The 17,293-nt window shown below is 45.4% G+C and overlaps 1 protein-coding gene and 1 long non-coding RNA gene across 6 annotated transcripts in view; one reads left to right on the top strand and one right to left on the bottom strand.

Annotated features, from left to right (window-relative positions):
* The window catches only part of LOC130104159 (uncharacterized), a 217,174-nt gene that overhangs the window by 121,467 nt on the left and 78,414 nt on the right, over positions 1 to 17,293 (bottom strand). The gene's annotated exons all lie outside the window — the stretch shown is intronic.
* The window catches only part of slc12a5a (solute carrier family 12 member 5a), a 115,295-nt gene that overhangs the window by 73,730 nt on the left and 24,272 nt on the right, over positions 1 to 17,293 (top strand). For all 5 annotated transcript variants that reach the window (XM_056270567.1, XM_056270570.1, XM_056270569.1 and 2 more), the window contains one exon: positions 2,766 to 2,912. In XM_056270567.1, coding sequence (XP_056126542.1) covers positions 2,766 to 2,912 — 147 coding nt within the window. The remainder of the gene's footprint in view (positions 1 to 2,765; positions 2,913 to 17,293) is intronic.

Here is a 17,293-nt window from a genome sequence, read left to right as displayed (position 1 = left end):
CTTACATCGGCTGTGGATTTGTTGAGCCCGGTGAACCGAGTTTGCCTGTTTGCCCTTTTTTGGACACTGGGATAATTGCATTTTATTGACAGTGCCCTTGAATGAGGACGGGACGTATTTCAGTGGAGCTGTTTTTGGATGCCATGTTGATGGACATGCACACACACACACACACACACACCATTGAACAAGCTAGCAGACATTCACTCACTGTGTGTTAATAATTACCGGCCACTCCACACACACACACACACACACACTTTCTCTTTGAATATGACATTGGCTCTTACTTACCTTTGAATGACTTTGAAATGAACACAGCAAACACAATGGCAGTGAATGTTCAGTGGGAAGGGAGAGTCATCTATTAATTTACAGTCTTGTTGATCACAGGGCTTAAACTGCTCTGCTAGATTATAACTAGATTTTTTCTCTCTACTAATTTTTTCACAACAAATATATTTTGGCTTTCGTCACTGTTATGTTTGACTTTCTTCAGAAAAAAATATTAACAAAATCAAAAAATTGATTCAGGGAAGTTTCTGAAATTTGGTTGATTTGACATGGAATGACCAATTTCCATAATTTGTGATTAAAAATAACGATTTAAAAAGAAAATCATTTTTATCAAGATTGCAATTTTATCAAGCCATTTCTACCCCATTAAATGATTTAGAGCATGATATATACTCAGACTATATACATTTCTGTGACTTCTTAGGTCTTTATTATTTTGCATTATTATTATCTTGTCTTGGAAATCATGGAAGCATGAAACTGATTGTCACGGTCACCAGCTAGTCACCACCTCCTCACTACATTTCCCATCATCCTCTCTGGACCTCACCTGCATGCACTCCCCAATCACAGAGATCGCTGTCACTAATCTTCACTGATCATCATCCAGCACTATATATAACACTTCCCACTGCAGTTTACCATGGTCTGGTCTCGTCGTTCCCTCAAAGAACACTTACCTGCCTCCTTACCTGACTCCTCACCTGCCTCCTTACCTGCATCCTTACCTGACTCCTTACCTGACTCCTTACCTGACTCCTTACCTGACTCCTTACCTGACTCCTTACCTGACTCCTTACCTGACTCCTTACCTGACTCCTTACCTGACTCCTTACCTGACTCCTTACCTGACTCCTTACCTGACTCCTTACCTGCCTCCTTACCTGACCCCTTACCTGACTCCTTACCTGCCTCCAATCCTGACTCCTTACCTGCCTCCTTACCTGCCTCTTTACCTACCTCCTTACTTGCCTCCTTACCTGACTCCTTACCTGACTCCTTACCTGACTCCTTACCTGCCTCCTTACCTGCCTCTTTACCTGCCTCCTTACCTGCCTCCTTACCTGACTCTTTACCTGACTCCTTACCTGCCTCCTTACCTGCCTCTTTACCTGCCTCCTTACCTGCCTCTTTACCCGCCTCCTTACCTGACTCCTTACCTGACTCCTTACCTGCCTCTTTACCCGCCTCCTTACCTGCCTCCTTACCTGCCTCCTTACCTGCCTCCTTACCTGCCTCCTTACCTGCCTCTTTACCTGCCTCCTTACCTGCCTCCTTACCTGCCTCTTTACCTGAACCCTTACCTGCCTCCTTACCTGCCTCTTTACCCGACTCCTTACCTGACTCCTTACCTGCCACCTTACCTGCCTCTTTACCCGCCTCCTTACCTGACTCCTTACCTGCCTCCTTACCTGCCTCCTTACCTGCCTCTTTACCTGACTCCTTACCTGCCTCCTTACCTGCCACCTTACCTGCCTCCTTACCTGACTCCTTACCTGCCTCCTTACCTGACTCCTTGCCTGCCTCCTTACCTGCCTCTTTACCTGCCTCCTTACCTGCCTCCTTACCTGCCTCCTTACCTGCCTCCTTACCTGACTCCTTGCCTGCCTCCTTACCTGCCTCTTTACCTGACTCCTTACCTGCCTCCTTACCTGACTCCTTACCTGCCTCCTTAACTGACTCCTTGCCTGCCTCTTTACCTGCCTCCTTACCTGCCTCCTTACCTGCCTCCTAACCTGCCTCTTTACCTGACTCCTTACCTGCCTCCTTACCTGACTCTTTACCTGACTCTTTACCTGACTCCTTACCTGCCTCCTTACCTGCCTCCTTACCTGACTCCTTACCTGACTCCTTACCTGCCTCTTTACCTGACTCATTACCTGACTCCTTACCTGCCTCTTTACCTGCCTCTTTACCTGACTCCTTACCTGACTCCTTACCTGACTCCTTACCTGCCTCTTTACCTGAGTCCTTACCTGCCTCCTTACCTGCCTCCTTACCTGCCTTATTTCCTGACTCTCTACCTGACTCCTTACCTGCCTCCTTACCTGCCTCCTTACCTGCCTCTTTACCTGACTCCTTACCTGCCTCCTTACCTGACTCCTTACCTGCCTCTTTACCTGACTCCTTACCTGCCTCCTTACCTGCCTCCTTACTTGCCTCCTTAACAGAACTATTTGTCTTCAGTCATCTGCTTCCTTCATCTGTCTTCAGTCATCTGCCTCAATCTCCATTTCAGAACCTGCAACAGATAAGACCATTATTCATCCAGATATCCATCCTGAACACTATATTCATCAGTTATTCACCTGCTCCCATCGTTGTGATCAAATATTTCTGCAAATAAACCTGTTGATTACTTAACCTGTGTGAATCCTTCTGTTTCATGACACTGATGAGATGTAATCCGATCTTGAGGTTGTTGGTGTAATAGCCTGCTGTTAGAGTGTGTGTTTGTGTGTTGCCAGGCTCCGCGGATGGGCACACTCATGGGCGTTTACCTGCCCTGCCTGCAGAACATCCTGGGTGTGATTCTGTTCCTCAGGATGACCTGGATGGTGGGCATCGGCGGGGTCATTGAGTCCTTCATCATCGTCCTCATGTGCTGCTCCACGGTGAGTCACACACCATGCAATATGTGCGATTGCTAATCTGTTTATTTGTTCCTATTTTAATATTGACTGTTTACTTGTCTTTAATAATGGTTGACATATCTATAAGCTAGGCTAGCTGTTTTTGCTGTGGTATTTTTGTTTGGTAAGTTCCTTGTGCAAGTGTACTTTAAGCTGCTGATTTTTGTTCACTTACAATAAAATGTTTTGCAAAAAGACAGAATAAATATGTTTGATATCTAAGGGTGTTTTCAACCTTGGTTTGCTCCCCTGCGCCCCCTCGACTGTGTTTACATCATATGGATAATACTGTACATAATGGCACATGCGTCTATCTACTGCAAATGTACTGCAAATGTTCCAAAGAATGAGGGAGTCCATTTCTGCTAAAATACAAATGAGATGTACATGCTTGCAGTAGGAAAAGTGAGTGAGAACAAGCACAAACACAGTTTAATCAAATCATACGTCATCAATTGAGGCTCACTTCCGCCGAAAACATTCACATCATCCAAACGAACTGAAGTCTGACATCATTTTTTTTAAATGATTGGAATTTAAACTAGGAATCAATTAGCAGAATCCGAATTGGAATCGCTGAGACAAATTTTTTTTGTTGTTGCAAAAATTCAGTTCAATGTTGTAAAGTAAAAAAAAAAAATTAAACACACTTTGTACCATTGTTACATTAAATTCCTGCAAATATGACAGAAGTTGTACTCCTGTGGCAAACGTAAGGGTAATTGTGCTTTAGACCACACATGGAGTATCGATTGAGTCCAACCTGAATGCACCATTTAGTGGTGGCATATTTTACTAATAAAATGATAGTGCGAGAAGAATAGCGTGAGCTTTTATTACGTTTAACGCATGCTCGTTTTCCGGCGTTTCACTGTGTTCTGAAACGTGAACGCCGTTTTCAAATTTATCCAGATTAATGTAGACATATCCTAAGATATCATCCTGCCACATTAGATTCTGAATTTGCATGTCCCACATTTACAAAGACTCGCTGATGATTATGTGTATGCCTTCACCTGCTCATATGTGCGTATGTGTTTCGCTTCAGTGTACATGCTCATTAGTATGTGATTTTTATGTTTGCGTGTGCAAGATTATCCAGCGCCCGTGGAAGTGCTATTTTTATCATGAGCTCAGGAGTCTCATTCTTTTCTTTCTCATCTCTCTTTCTCTCTCTTGCACATAGACATGCTCTGTAATTGCATACTACAAAACTTTTCTCGAAGTGTGAACCGCATTAAAATTGCCAATATATGCTCAGCTATGACAGCAGATCACTAACTGTGGTCAATGACCTTAAAATTATTATTTGATCAGACTGAAGATTTTTTTTAATCGAAAAATAGTATTTTTATTTCAGAAATGATAACTGGACACCATTTGCTGTATTAAACAAGCAAGGTGCTGAAGCGTACTACTGTTTTGTCTGCATTTATGGTGGTAATGCATCATGTTGCACATGCTATTAAGAAAATTGTAAGCAGCACTTGTTTTTATCCCTGTAAAGAAAGCAGCATGTACTAGTTTGGATCCATCAGGAAAACCTCTCCTGCCGTTTGTAGAAAAGCTCTTTTGTCACTTGTTGGAGTTGAATCCACCAAACAGAGATTTCAGCAACACGATGCATCCATTTAAAAAGCATACAGGTGCTTTCAGACAAAAACACTGAAGCTAAAAGCCGCTCGCCTAGATGTCGTCCAGCAACAGGTGATGCTAAACATAGAGAAGCTGCTGGGTGTTAAGGTCCGCATGCCGTTCCATCGGATTACACACTGTGTGTGTGTGTGTGCTGACATGAACAGTGTTTCCTGATGATGTCTAATAAGCTGACTGAAAGGCCATCTTTCTTTTCTGGTGTCTGTCTAGCTGCTCTAGTGACGTGTTAAGCCTTGTTTTGAAGGATTTGACTGCCTCAAGTGCCTATGTTTGGATCACATGTTTGAAGGACACGGAATAAGAAAGCACAGATAAAACAATAATATGATCAGATATTTTTAGGACTTTTAAAAATTTGTTTGCATTGCTTTATTACACATTTGCTCCCAGTTTTCATTGCAGATGTCCAGATGTTTTACTTTTGAGGCTTTCCTATTATTCTCAGGGCTCTCATTAGATTATCATAAAATAAAAATTAAACGCTATATGATGTATACATTACAAATTAAATAATATAATCACTATTTAAATAATTTAATCACAAATTAAATAATGCAGTCGCTATTATTTTCACAATTTTCTTACATTAAAGTAATTAAAATTTGAGGTGGAGAAAATGGGCTTAATTTTCATGAAAATGTCAGTTCAAAACATCCTAATGGTCTTAAAATTAGGCTTTGTTTTTGTTATGCAAAACAATTTAAATAGCAATTAATTAGTTACTTTCTATTCATATTTTTCATTTTAGTTTTATCAAATCTTTGCTTTTATTTTTATATTTTCAGTTTTTAGTTGTTTATTTTTTAGTAATATTGTTTGTCACTCTTTTTATATATATTTCTAAATAAATAGTTTTGATTTTATTTTTAGTTCAGTTATAGTGATTTTAATTCTTCAACTTATTTCAGTTCAGAATTTTTATTTAGTTGACATTTTTCATATAAAATTTTATTTAATCTTTTTTTCAATTAACAAAATGTTTTGGTTAATGATGATTCCACTTCTTTTGATGTTGGTGTGTTACACCCCGTCTAGGGGGAAAGGGGCAACATGAAAGAGTCAACGAAAAGCGAGGAATTGGAACAAGAGTTATTTATTTTCTTAATTTGGGACTTACGATTCAGGAGCTGACAAAGCCAAAATAACAAACAAAACAACCTTAAATTTAAACCTCTTTCCTAAACCTTAACCCAAAAGAAAAGAAAATGAAGATACAATCAATAAACCTATCTCCCAAACCAAAAACAGAGATTAAACAGTTTACAATAAAGAAAATAATGGCGTCGAGCTCCCTACTTTCCCAAAAATCAATCAGTATTTACAATATATACAGCCAGGCAAACAAACTGAAAAGGGCAGTCCAAATCAGTGTCGGTAAACAGGCAAAGGGTCAAATATACCAATGAGGATATTCAGATACAAACAGCTTTCAAAACAAATAAACAAACAGTACTCACAGTCTCAAAACTCTTAACATCTCTCTCTGCTCAAATCACAATCTCTCTCTGCTCAAATCACAATCTCTCCTGACTTCCTGTAAAGGAAGTGATGATGTCTCTTTTTAAAACAAGCTGCACCAATCAGGATCGAGCAGCAATCATCGTGCACGAACCAATTAGATGGGCGTTCCAATCATCCCAAATTATGTGAAAAGCCACAGCCATCAGAAGCTATGTTTCCATCCGCACATTTTTATCCGCATTAAGTGATATCGAATGAAAAATGCCTTATGGAAACAGTAAAATTCGATTGAATTTCATGAATATCGACTCAAATGAAATACGTTCGGTCTCATCGGATTTTATCTTGATCGATAAACGGCTTATGCGATAAACGCGGATGGAAACGTTATTATGGTGCGATCCATTTTGCCTAGTAAAACTTTGTTCACAAATGTTGGCTTGAATGTTGTGCAATTCGGTGAGAAAATGAATGGAAACACCTTAACATGTCTCAAATCAATTCGATATACCAATTTGATCGCAAAACAGCATGTGACGTCATTACGTACAGGTTTTTATCCGCTTTAAAGCCGTTTGATGGAAACACACTTTCACCAGCTTTACTCGCATGAGGTTTTTTACCGAAATTCAGATAATTCGATTGACAAGTGGATAGAAACATGGCTAGAGACACTCAAAGATAATGAAGGCCTTACAGAATCCTTCCAAACGAGGTTAAAACGGCCTCTGAGACGTTTTTCAGGTGTGCATGAAAACATGTCCCTGTGAGACTGTGTGTCTTGATGACTTGTCTTCAACTGGTGCATCTCAATGACTTTCCAAGGAAAATGTGCATGTATGATTTATCTGCCCGTCCGCACCATCAGGGTGGTGTGAGCGTCACCTCAACATCCGTCTGTGGTTTTTGAATGAGTGTATACATGCATCATATTTAGAAGTAGCGAGACGCTATCAATGTCATCTGAAATTACCAGCTCATTGCCAGACGCCCATCGCTTGCTTTTCATTGCGTTCGGTCTCTCATGGCAACAGATGGAGAGGAGGAGAGAACGCTGATTCTTTCATACATCACAGAGATGGAGACGCTCGCCTCTCTAAGACAGACTGAAGACATTAGAAATGCAGTAATGAATCATTAAAGGACACAAACAACAGCATCGATCGACTTTCAAATAGTCGGCAGGCGCAGAAACATTGACAGGCGGATGACAGACAGCGCTCCGGTTATTTATGGGTTGAGACAGCCGGGAAAGATTCTGTTGAATAATCAGATTATTCATAGGAATATATTAATACATGAATATTAATTGTTTTCACTTGTGTGTGTGTGTGTGTGTTGTGTATTCGGTGATGTAGATGTAATTAAATCAACACTTAAATCAGAGACAACGAGAATTAGCCGGATTCTAAGGTAGCATGACATATATAATTTGCAGAGAAGTCAATCCCAGAATGCATTGCTCAAGCTCCAATATGGAAGGCAAAGCGATAGAAATGTTGATTATAAATATACCACTATGAGCTTGCATGTTGCTTGAGATCAGATCTTTGTGCAAATGGAAGATGCACTTTTTCCCCTCCGTTTACTGCAGTTCTGTCTCCTGAGCTTAGCTGTATTAAATTCAGTTTCTGATGTGTCATTTGATTATGTAAATTTATCCTCTCCAGGGGCCCAAATATCGCCGGCACTCTGTTGCTGAGTAACAGTGAGGAGACGCATACCTTCAATTAAGATACTTACTGACAAATAAATCATTTGAGCTTATGTACACTAGCAGCGTTCAATAGTTTGGGCTCAGTAAGATTTCTTTCTCTTTGTTTGTGGAGGGGGATAAGTAATACATACTTTATATTTATTTGTTATATAAAAGTGACAGTAAATATTTTATAATGTTACAAAATAGTTCTATTTAATATAAATGCTAATTATCAGAATGATTTCTGAAGGATCATGTGACACTGAAGACTGGAGTAATGATGCTGAAAATTCAGCTTTGTCATCACACTATTCTGTCATTATTCTATTTTTATTCACTGTTATCTCCTCTAAATCTTTGGGTTGGTTGTCATAATGTCTGTTTCAGTATTATTGGCTCACTCCGCTGAAGGCAGATGGCGTGATTGGCTGGGAAAACTGGTTCAAACAGCCGGTGCCCTGCATCGTCCAATCAGAAGCTGCAACCAGCATGTGATTAGCATATGGAGTTCTGTGATGATATGAAGAGTGTTTCTGAATTGTGTGGGTGGAAATGGAGCAGATCTCACATGAGTCTCAGTTAAGAAAGAAACCTGCTGATTAAAGCCTAATGAATTGCAGCTACAATCGAAAAATGTTTTGCTCAAAGGTTGCTCGGTCATGACTCATGAAGGTCTCATGTTTCATTCAAGTATCGACTTTGTCTAAAATTAATTTAAAGAAATACAAAAATGAGAGCATTATAGAGGGAATGCGTATGACGTCACCGTCAGCTGGAGTGATTGCGGTCACGCACACTGAGTGGCAGAAAGACTGAGCGGCAGCATTGGTTTTCAGCGTGAATGCCGTGATAAACACAAAAAACACATCTAAAATGGGAAAGAGCTTTGCGATTGACTGTACAACTACATTTCACAAGAAATCTGAGGTATATTTTTACAGACTGCCAAAAGCTACAGAGCAGAGAAGAAAATGGATCGATGCAATTCATAGAAACAACTTGACTCCAGGCAGAGAAAAGTGGATTTGCAGTTATCATTGAGCCCGTTTACATGCAGACCAGTAACCATGACAACACAAGTAAACGTACTCGGTTACTAACGTAACCTCGGTTCTCTCTAGAGAGGGAACGAGTACTGCGTAATAGCTTACGCTAGGGGAAAAACTCTTTTCCGCGAGATATTGAAGCCAAAAATTATCCTTAATTTTTTATTAATGTAAAACGCTTTGCAGCAGCAAGCAGACATAGGCGAAACAGCTCGCGCGCCTATTGGTTGCTCTGCAGCAAATGCAGCAGCCTATCGAGAGAGACTCTGCGTGACGTAATGACCAATGGGGGCAATTCGCGCCCATATCGTCACGTCCCGCCAGAAGGGGCGTGGTCTCACCCTATAAATATGCTCGTTAGGCTGATACAAGCTGGTTTTTATCACTGAAGCGAACCAGAGCGTATTCCAAGCACGGCAAGATACGCAGTACTCGTTCCCTCTCTAGAGAGAACCGAGGTTACGTTAGTAACCGAGTACGTTCTCTTACGAGAGTATCTCTCGTACTGCGTAATAGCTTACGCTAGGGGAACACAATGCAACACGCCGTGCGTACAGGGATCCAACACCAAAGTCCCGGGGGCCGAAGCCCAGGGCTCATGTAGTGCATAATCACCATAAACTCACATAGAGTGTAGGAAGAGAGGCTGGAAGCGTCATTCCCTATAAAAAAGCACCCAGCGGGGCTATCATATGACAATAAAACGCGCAGCCAGGGTGAAAGCATTCAGCCTGATCTGGGTGGCCATACGTGTGTCAACACTCATGGGGCTGCAGTAAACTCAGCATCTGGGCCGCACAGCGGGGCAGATAGCACTGAATTTTAGACCGCCAAAAGCTTAGCATGTAAGGCGGGTACCTCCAGGTTATAGTATTTTATAAATGTAGACGGCGAGGCCCAGCCCGCGGCCGTACAGATATCTTGCAGGGAAACCCCGCTCGACCATGCCCACGAAGAGGCCACGCCTCTCGTGGAGTGCGCCCTGACACCCAAGGGGCACTGTAGGCCCTTCGCAGAGTAAGCGAGCGCAATGGCATCCACTATCCATCTGGATAGGCTCTGTTTTGAGGCGGCGAGTCCCTTGGAACGCCCGCCAAACAAAACAAAAAGCTGCTCCGTCTGTCTGAAAACAGAAGAGCGTGACACATAAGCTCTCAATGCCCTGACGGGGCAAAGGAGACTCGCATCCTCCTCCTCACTGAGAACCGGAAGGGCGGACAGGGAAATTACCTGGGCCCTGAACGGTGTATTGAGGGATTTCGGGACATACCCGTGCTTTGGTTTGAGAATGACCTTCGAGTCATTAGGCCCAAACTCCATACACGACGCGCTTAGTGAAAGCGCCTGTAAGTCCCCTATGCGCTATACTGAAGCGAGAGCCATGAGAAACACTGTTTTGAACGACAGGTGTTTCATGTCCACCAGCTGGATTGGCTCGAACGGGGCGCCTTTCATGGCCTTCAGGACCGTGGAAAGGTCCCACGTCGGGACTGAAGGGGGCCTGGGAGGGTTCAGCCTCCGAGCTCCCCTAAGGAAACGCACGACTAAGTCGTTTTTCCCCAGCGACTGGCCAGACACCGGTTTTGCAAGCGTTGCTATGGCCGCCACATATACTTTGAGCGTGGATGGGGTCCTGCCCTTATCCAGTAGCTCTTGAAGGAAGGAAAGCACTTCCGAAACCCCGCATTCCACAGGTGAAAAGCTCTGGGCTTGACACCATGCAGAGAAAACAGACCATTTTGAGGAGTAGAGCCGCCTGGTAGACGGAGCTCTAGCCTGCGCGATCATGTTTAACACTCCTTCTGGGAGGCTAGCGGGTACCCGTTGATGGCCCATGCGTGCAGGGACCACAACTCCGGGCGAGGGTGCCAAATCGAGCCCTCCGCCTGAGAGAGGAGGTCTCTCCTCTATGGTACAGGCCATGGGGCAGTGCTGGTCAGCTGCATCAGGGCAGGGAACCACGTCTGGTTTGTCCAGAGCGGAGCTACGAGCAGCACTGGGCATCCGTTCTCCCTGATTCGTTCCAACACCTGAGGCAGGAGCGAGACAGGAGGAAAAGCATATAGGGGGCAGCGGGGCCAAACATGAGCCAGCGCGTCCTTGCTTTTCGAGAAAAACTCCGGGCAATGAGCGTTTTCGTGGGACGCGAATAGGTCCACCTGTGCTCTGCCGAACGTTTTCCACAGCAGCTGGACCGTCTGCGGGTGCAGCGACCATTCCCCTGCTGGAACATTGTTCCTGGACAGTCTGTCTGGTCCCACATTCAGGTGACCAGGCACGTGCGCTGCTCTCAGTGAGAGCAGGTTGTGCTGAGCCCAGACCAGGAGGCGTTCCGTCAGCCTGTGAAGGTTTCGTGACCTGACGCCGCCCTGGCGATTTATGTATGCCACCACTGACATGTTGTCCGACCGGACCAAGACGTGGTGGCCTGTTACCTGGGGACAAAAACGCCGTAGCGCTTTGTCGACTGCTATCATCTCCAAGCAGTTTATGTGAAGGAGCTTTTCCCGTTCTGACCACAGGCCAGCTAGCGGTCTGCCCTCGAGCAGCGCTCCCCACCCCGAGGTGGAGGCGTCCGTAGACACCACCTCCACACTCGAAGCGGTCCCCAGACTCACACCTGACTGATACCAGTCGGTTATTTTCCAGGGTTCCAGAGCTGAAACACACTGAAGGTCAACCCTGAGGCGAAACAGACCCGCTGCCCATGCCCTGGGTGGAACCCGCGCTTTCAGCCACATCTGCAGTGGGCGCATGCGGAGCAAGCCCAACTGGAGTACAGAGGCTGCTGAGGCCATCAGCCCCAGCATTTTCTGAAACCTTTTGAGCGGAACTATCGCGCCGTGGCGGAAGGATTTCGCGCCGCGCTGAATATTTAGCCCGCGCTCTGGTGACAGGCGTGCTGTCATGGACAGCGAGTCCAACACGGTTCCCAGAAAGGAAATTTTCTGACTGGGAGACAGTGAGCTCTTCGCCCAATTGACTGTGAGGCCCAGCTCCTCGAGGTGCTCGAGTAATGCGGCCCTGTGTTCTATGAGCTCCGATCGTGATCGAGCTAGAATCAGCCAATCGCCCAAGTAGTTCAGGACTCGCATGCCCTGAAGTCTCAGGGGTGCGAGCGCCGCGTCCATGCACTTCGTGAATGTACGAGGTGCTAGGGACAGGCCGAACGGCAGGACTGTGTATTGATATGCCTGGCCCTCGAAAGCGAATCTCAAGAATCGCCTGTGATGGGACGCTATTTGTATTTGGAAATAGGCGTCTTTCAGATCTATTGACATAAACCAGTCCCCGTGGCGCACTTGCGCGAAAATTTTCCTGGTCGTAAGCATTCTGAACTGGCGCTTCACAAGCGCTCTGTTCAGCTGTCGCAGATCTAAAATGGGTCTGAGACCTCCATCTTTTTTCGGTACCAGAAAATATCTGCTGTGTAGGCCCCCTTTGCTCTGAGCTTGAGATAAAGGTTCTATAGCACCTTTGCTCAGTAGTTTCGCTATCTGGGCTCGAAGTAGATGAGATACTTCGTTTTCCACCGTCGTCTCGACGCGCGCCGTATAACGGCGGGGACGTCGAGCGAACTGTAGCGAATAGCCTCTTTTTATAGTGTTCAGCACCCATTCTGATACCCCAGGAAGCTGTGCCCACACTTTCGCGTGAATAGCTAGGGGTAGAATGAGATCTGGGCTCTGGCCGAGACATAGTGACGGCAAGAGAGCTCCGGCGTGCTGTAACGCAGACACTGTGTTTACAGTGTGTGAGGCGGGGGGCGCGCCGATCGCGGCGGGCAGCCTGGCCGCGCTCAAAACCAATATAGCAGTTTGCTGAGGGAGAGAGAGCGGCGCGAGCCCCGTGGGGCTTAACATGTCTGTGAGTGAATGTGGGCGCAGGACAGCGGGCACATTTACTGCACTGAAAAACACCGTCGGCCTGAGCTGACTGAATGCGTGTTGGTTTTGTTTTCACAGAACCCGTGGGATATGTGGTGTGTAGTGTTTGTGGGCACTGAGACGTAGGCACATTCACTACATTTAGTGCACAATCGACATGAGGCGATTTTGTTTGTGCGAGCCCTGCATTTTTGCGGGCTGTGTTTGTGTGTAGAAATGAGCCCTGGGTTGTGGGCATTTTCAATACACTCATAACACCATCGGCTGTGGCCGGAATACCAGAAAATACACCATTTATGTGATTTATCTGGGTCGCCGTGGGAACAGCATTTGTGTGCAGGCAAGCGGGCATGGTACTGGCTTGCTTACTGCAAAATACACTGGAACAGTCACATTTTCTGGAACTGAACGAGCGAAAATTTCAGTGGAAGTCTGGCCACGGCGAGACTGAAACACCGTCGATTTCCTAGGAGGCTAGGAAGACTTGTGTTGGTTTCGTTTTACAGAAACCGTGGTAGTGTTTGTGGGCACTGGGTTGTGGGCACATTCACTACATTTAATGCACAATTGACATGTGTCGATTTCATTTGTGCGAGCCCTGTACCGTGGCGGGCTGTGTTTGTGTGTAGAAATGAACACTGGGCTGTGAGCATTTTATTACACTTATAACACCATCGGCTGTGGCCGGAAAACCAGAAATACAATGATCACATGATTTTTCTAGGTCGCCGTGGAAACGGCCTTTATGTGCAGGCAAGCGGGCCGTGGTACCAGCTTGTTTACTGCAAAATACACTGGAACAGTCGCATTTTCTGGAACTGAACGAGCGAAAAGTTTTTGGTGGAAGTCTGGCCGCGGCGAGACTAAATTTTTATCTGCTGCGAGAGCCGGGATCGAACACGGGTCTCTCGCGTGAAAGCTTAGGGTTCTGCCACTGGGCCACAGGGAGAACTACACTAGCGCAAGCAGATAAGAGAGTGTCATCACAGTTTTGTGTGTGTCGGCGTTTGTATGCATGTGTGCGTGTCATACAACAGGCTCATTGCTGCAATAATGACATTTTCAGCCGCTCAAACTAGGAGCTGAGAAATGTTTAAGAAATGGAGATTAGTCCGGCCTCGGCGGGGACTAAAAAACACTCTTTTCTCATTTGCCGGTGACGCACGCCCATTGGGGGGCGGGGTAGATTTCTTATAACGTAAAGAAAGCTAGCCGCGGTTTTAGGGCTCGCGGTCTTGATGCTGGCCCGTTTCCTTGACGACTCGCGGACAGAAGGCGGAGGTCCACAGAGCTCGCCTGTTGCGCGGGCGCCTCCCAATCGAGGCCGATGCTTTCCACGGCCTGAGAGAGCAGACGCATCAGCTCAGTCTCAATGCCGGCTCTCTTACCAGTGGGCTGGCGGGAAACGCTACCGGAGGGGAGATCTACGGAGCTCGCCCAATCCTCACTATCGGATGCCAGAAGAGAACACGCCTCGGTGGGTTCGTCAAACTCGTGGATGGACGCGGCGGCAGGCGGCGGCCGTTGTCCGTCAGTGAGCGACTCGAGCGAAGCCGGCGAAGCTGGCGGGCGAACCGGCGAGCTTTGGCGGGCTGGAGAAAGCTCGGGAGCGCGCTGGGCGCGGCGCTTCTTGCAGCGCGGCACCACGGCGGGCTGCGGTGAAGGCTCGGAGAATGATGCCAGGCGAGTCCTCAGAGTCACCATGGGCAAAAGCTCGCAATGAGGGCATCCGCCGTCAGCGAGCGCGAGAGCCGCGTGATCCTCACCCAGGCAGGAAACACAGATGACGTGCCGGTCTCCATCGCTGAGCGGGGCGCGGCACGAGCCACAGGAAGGCATCTTTAAAAAGACGCAGCTCTTTTTTTGAGAGAAGTGTGAGTCGCGTCAAGTAAGCGAGCAAACACTCTCAACAGAGTAAATACACACAGAGTATGAAAGGATATAGAACGCCGGAAAGCGCAGCAGGTACGGCAGTTGAAGGCGGCGAGGCCAGCGACTCCAGAGCTCGTCCCGCTGAAAGGCTTGCTTCGACGGCGCGGCTTCTCACTCCGGATCCAGCGATGCGTGTGCTTCGCTGAAGAGGTAAAAATCAGCTTGTATCAGCCTAACGAGCATATTTATAGGGTGAGACCACGCCCCTTCTGGCGGGACGTGACGATATGGGCGCGAATTGCCCCCATTGGTCATTACGTCACGCAGAGTCTCTCTCGATAGGCTGCTGCATTTGCTGCAGAGCAACCAATAGGCGCGCGAGCTGTTTCGCCTATGTCTGCTTGCTGCTGCAAAGCGTTTTACATTAATAAAAAATTAAGGATAATTTTTGGCTTCAATATCTCGCGGAAAAGAGTTTTTCCCCTAGCGTAAGCTATTACGCAGTACGAGAGATACTCTCGTAAGAGAACCGTGTTTACATGACTTTATTAATAAATCAGGCCATGACCCTTAGGCTGTGTGACGACAAAACAATCATTTGCATATCTGACTCTGAGTATTTCATTTGTTTTGTCGGTTGATGTTAAATAAAGCTTGCAACATGTCAGCGGGAAATTTACAGCTGGTATATTATCCTCTCATGCAGTTACAGATGCAGCGTTTTGACTGAACCACTTCTACTTCTGCTGCACGAGATAAGAGAAAAAAAAAGCAGAAAGCAGGTTAATGCGTTCACATAATACGAAATCCGAGTAAGAGGCAAAAAACTACCCGTGTCGACCGGTTTATGCTTAAGCCGGTTATGACCCTACTCCGATAAAAGAAAACAGGTTTCCGTGTTTACATGACCACATGCGTTGTCATGACAAAAAAAATATAGGCTACTAGTTTTAGGGTTGGACGATATGATTATAGCCTATATATAACATTGATATGAGTGATCACCTGGATTTAGACCTACCTATATTGTATTTATATAAAGCGTTCACGTATTTCCCCAGCGTCGAAATCAGGCACATATAAGTTAAATGTCAGGAAACACAATGGCTGCGTGTCAATATCCATGGATCACTGGATCTTTTGGTAGGCCTAAATTGTAAGGAACACTTATATCGCAACATGACATCATGTTTTCTGTCTACCAATCTTTCAATTCAAGTGGCGTGTTATCTATACGCATTTTGAGGTATCCGCGTGTATGTCCACGCCGAAATCTTTTGCGTGTATGTCTACGCCATTAAATGTCCGAGTGATTCCGCGTGTATGTGTACGCCGTTAAATGTCCGAGCGAAACGATGCAAAATCTATATCTACATCTGTGGAGCGATATTTCTTTTCCTAGGATGGTAGGAGAAGACTCATAAATGGTATTAACCCCAGTGACGGGTAGGTTTAGGGACGGGGTTGGGGTAGGTCATATATTTATATATACATAATACAGTAATATAACGTTAAGTCAAAGGCGTTGATAAACACGCTGAAAAGCGATTATGCGTGTTGATAGCACGCCAAAAATGAAAATACGAATTGGCGTGTCATACATACGCCATTTCATGAGATCAGTCTGTATATCGAGTCCAACCATCGTTTGTTTTACTCTCGTTTCCGCAGTTTCCCCTATTAACTCCAGTCACGCAGCAGCTCTTCTGCCACTCAGTCCCGCTGAGGGGGGCGTGTTCCGGCGGGGAAGTGACGTTAATGCATTCCCTCTATTGGTAGACAGTAAGAGTATAGACCTTATGTAGCCCCGCCCCTTTTCAGCGCTGCGGCTGCGCTCGTTGTCTTTTGACTTCCGGTCTGTATTTTCACAGCGATCTTGCATAGGTATGAATGAACTGCTGGTAAAAAAATTCCCGGTCGACATTTGTTAAGACATCTGCTTTACAATGCTTATGATAAACATTACAATGCTCATGATAACTTTTGTTAACTCTACAATAACTCGCCCACTTTCTCTGGTGCATAAGGTGAATGAATGTGGAGAGCAGCTCAGATCAGTGCCGTATGTTCACATATTTTCAATAAAACAATCAGCCACGAGACACCATGTGCGAATAGTGATTTTAAAATGGTTCAATGGGATTTTCAGGCAAATAATGATGAACAAAAAAAGCAGGTTCATCTGAAAACGATTCTTCCACCTAGCAATTGATGTAATATCTCTCTCTCTCTCTCTCTCTCTCTCTCTCTCTCTCTCTCTCTCTCTCTCTCTCTCTCTCTCTCTCTCTCTCTATCGATTCAAACACTCATTTGTTTCTGTCTGTATGTTCTGTGTAACTTTCTAAAGAAGCATCAGGGTCCTGCTGTTTTCCTCTCAGTCTGACAGCATCAGCTCGTACCCTTTTCTTCCGAAATAGACACATTTGCATTTGTGGAGACAGTTCGGTGCTGATTTAAAGACGGCTTTAATCTCCAGGACGTTTTACAATTGCAGTGCAGCGTAAAGGGAGACAGAAGAGGTTTCAAACGAGATCAGATTTATTCTGCTACTTTCGGGTCTACTAAATTGCTTTAATCAGGGTGATCTGACACAACTATCCATCAATACTAAACACCTTCCTCCTTTTCACAGAAGACTCCTGTTTTACTATCTATATCTATCTATCTATCTATCTTTCTGTCTGTCTGTCTGTCTGTCTGTCTATCTATCTATAGTCTGTCTATCTATCTATAGTCTGTTTG

Source organism: Rhinichthys klamathensis, unplaced genomic scaffold (assembly GCF_029890125.1).
Source record: "Rhinichthys klamathensis goyatoka isolate OS25496 unplaced genomic scaffold, OSU_Roscu_1.1 h1tg000303l_1, whole genome shotgun sequence".
NCBI lineage: Eukaryota > Metazoa > Chordata > Actinopteri > Cypriniformes > Leuciscidae > Rhinichthys > Rhinichthys klamathensis.
This window is presented reverse-complemented; position numbering and strand designations above follow the sequence as displayed.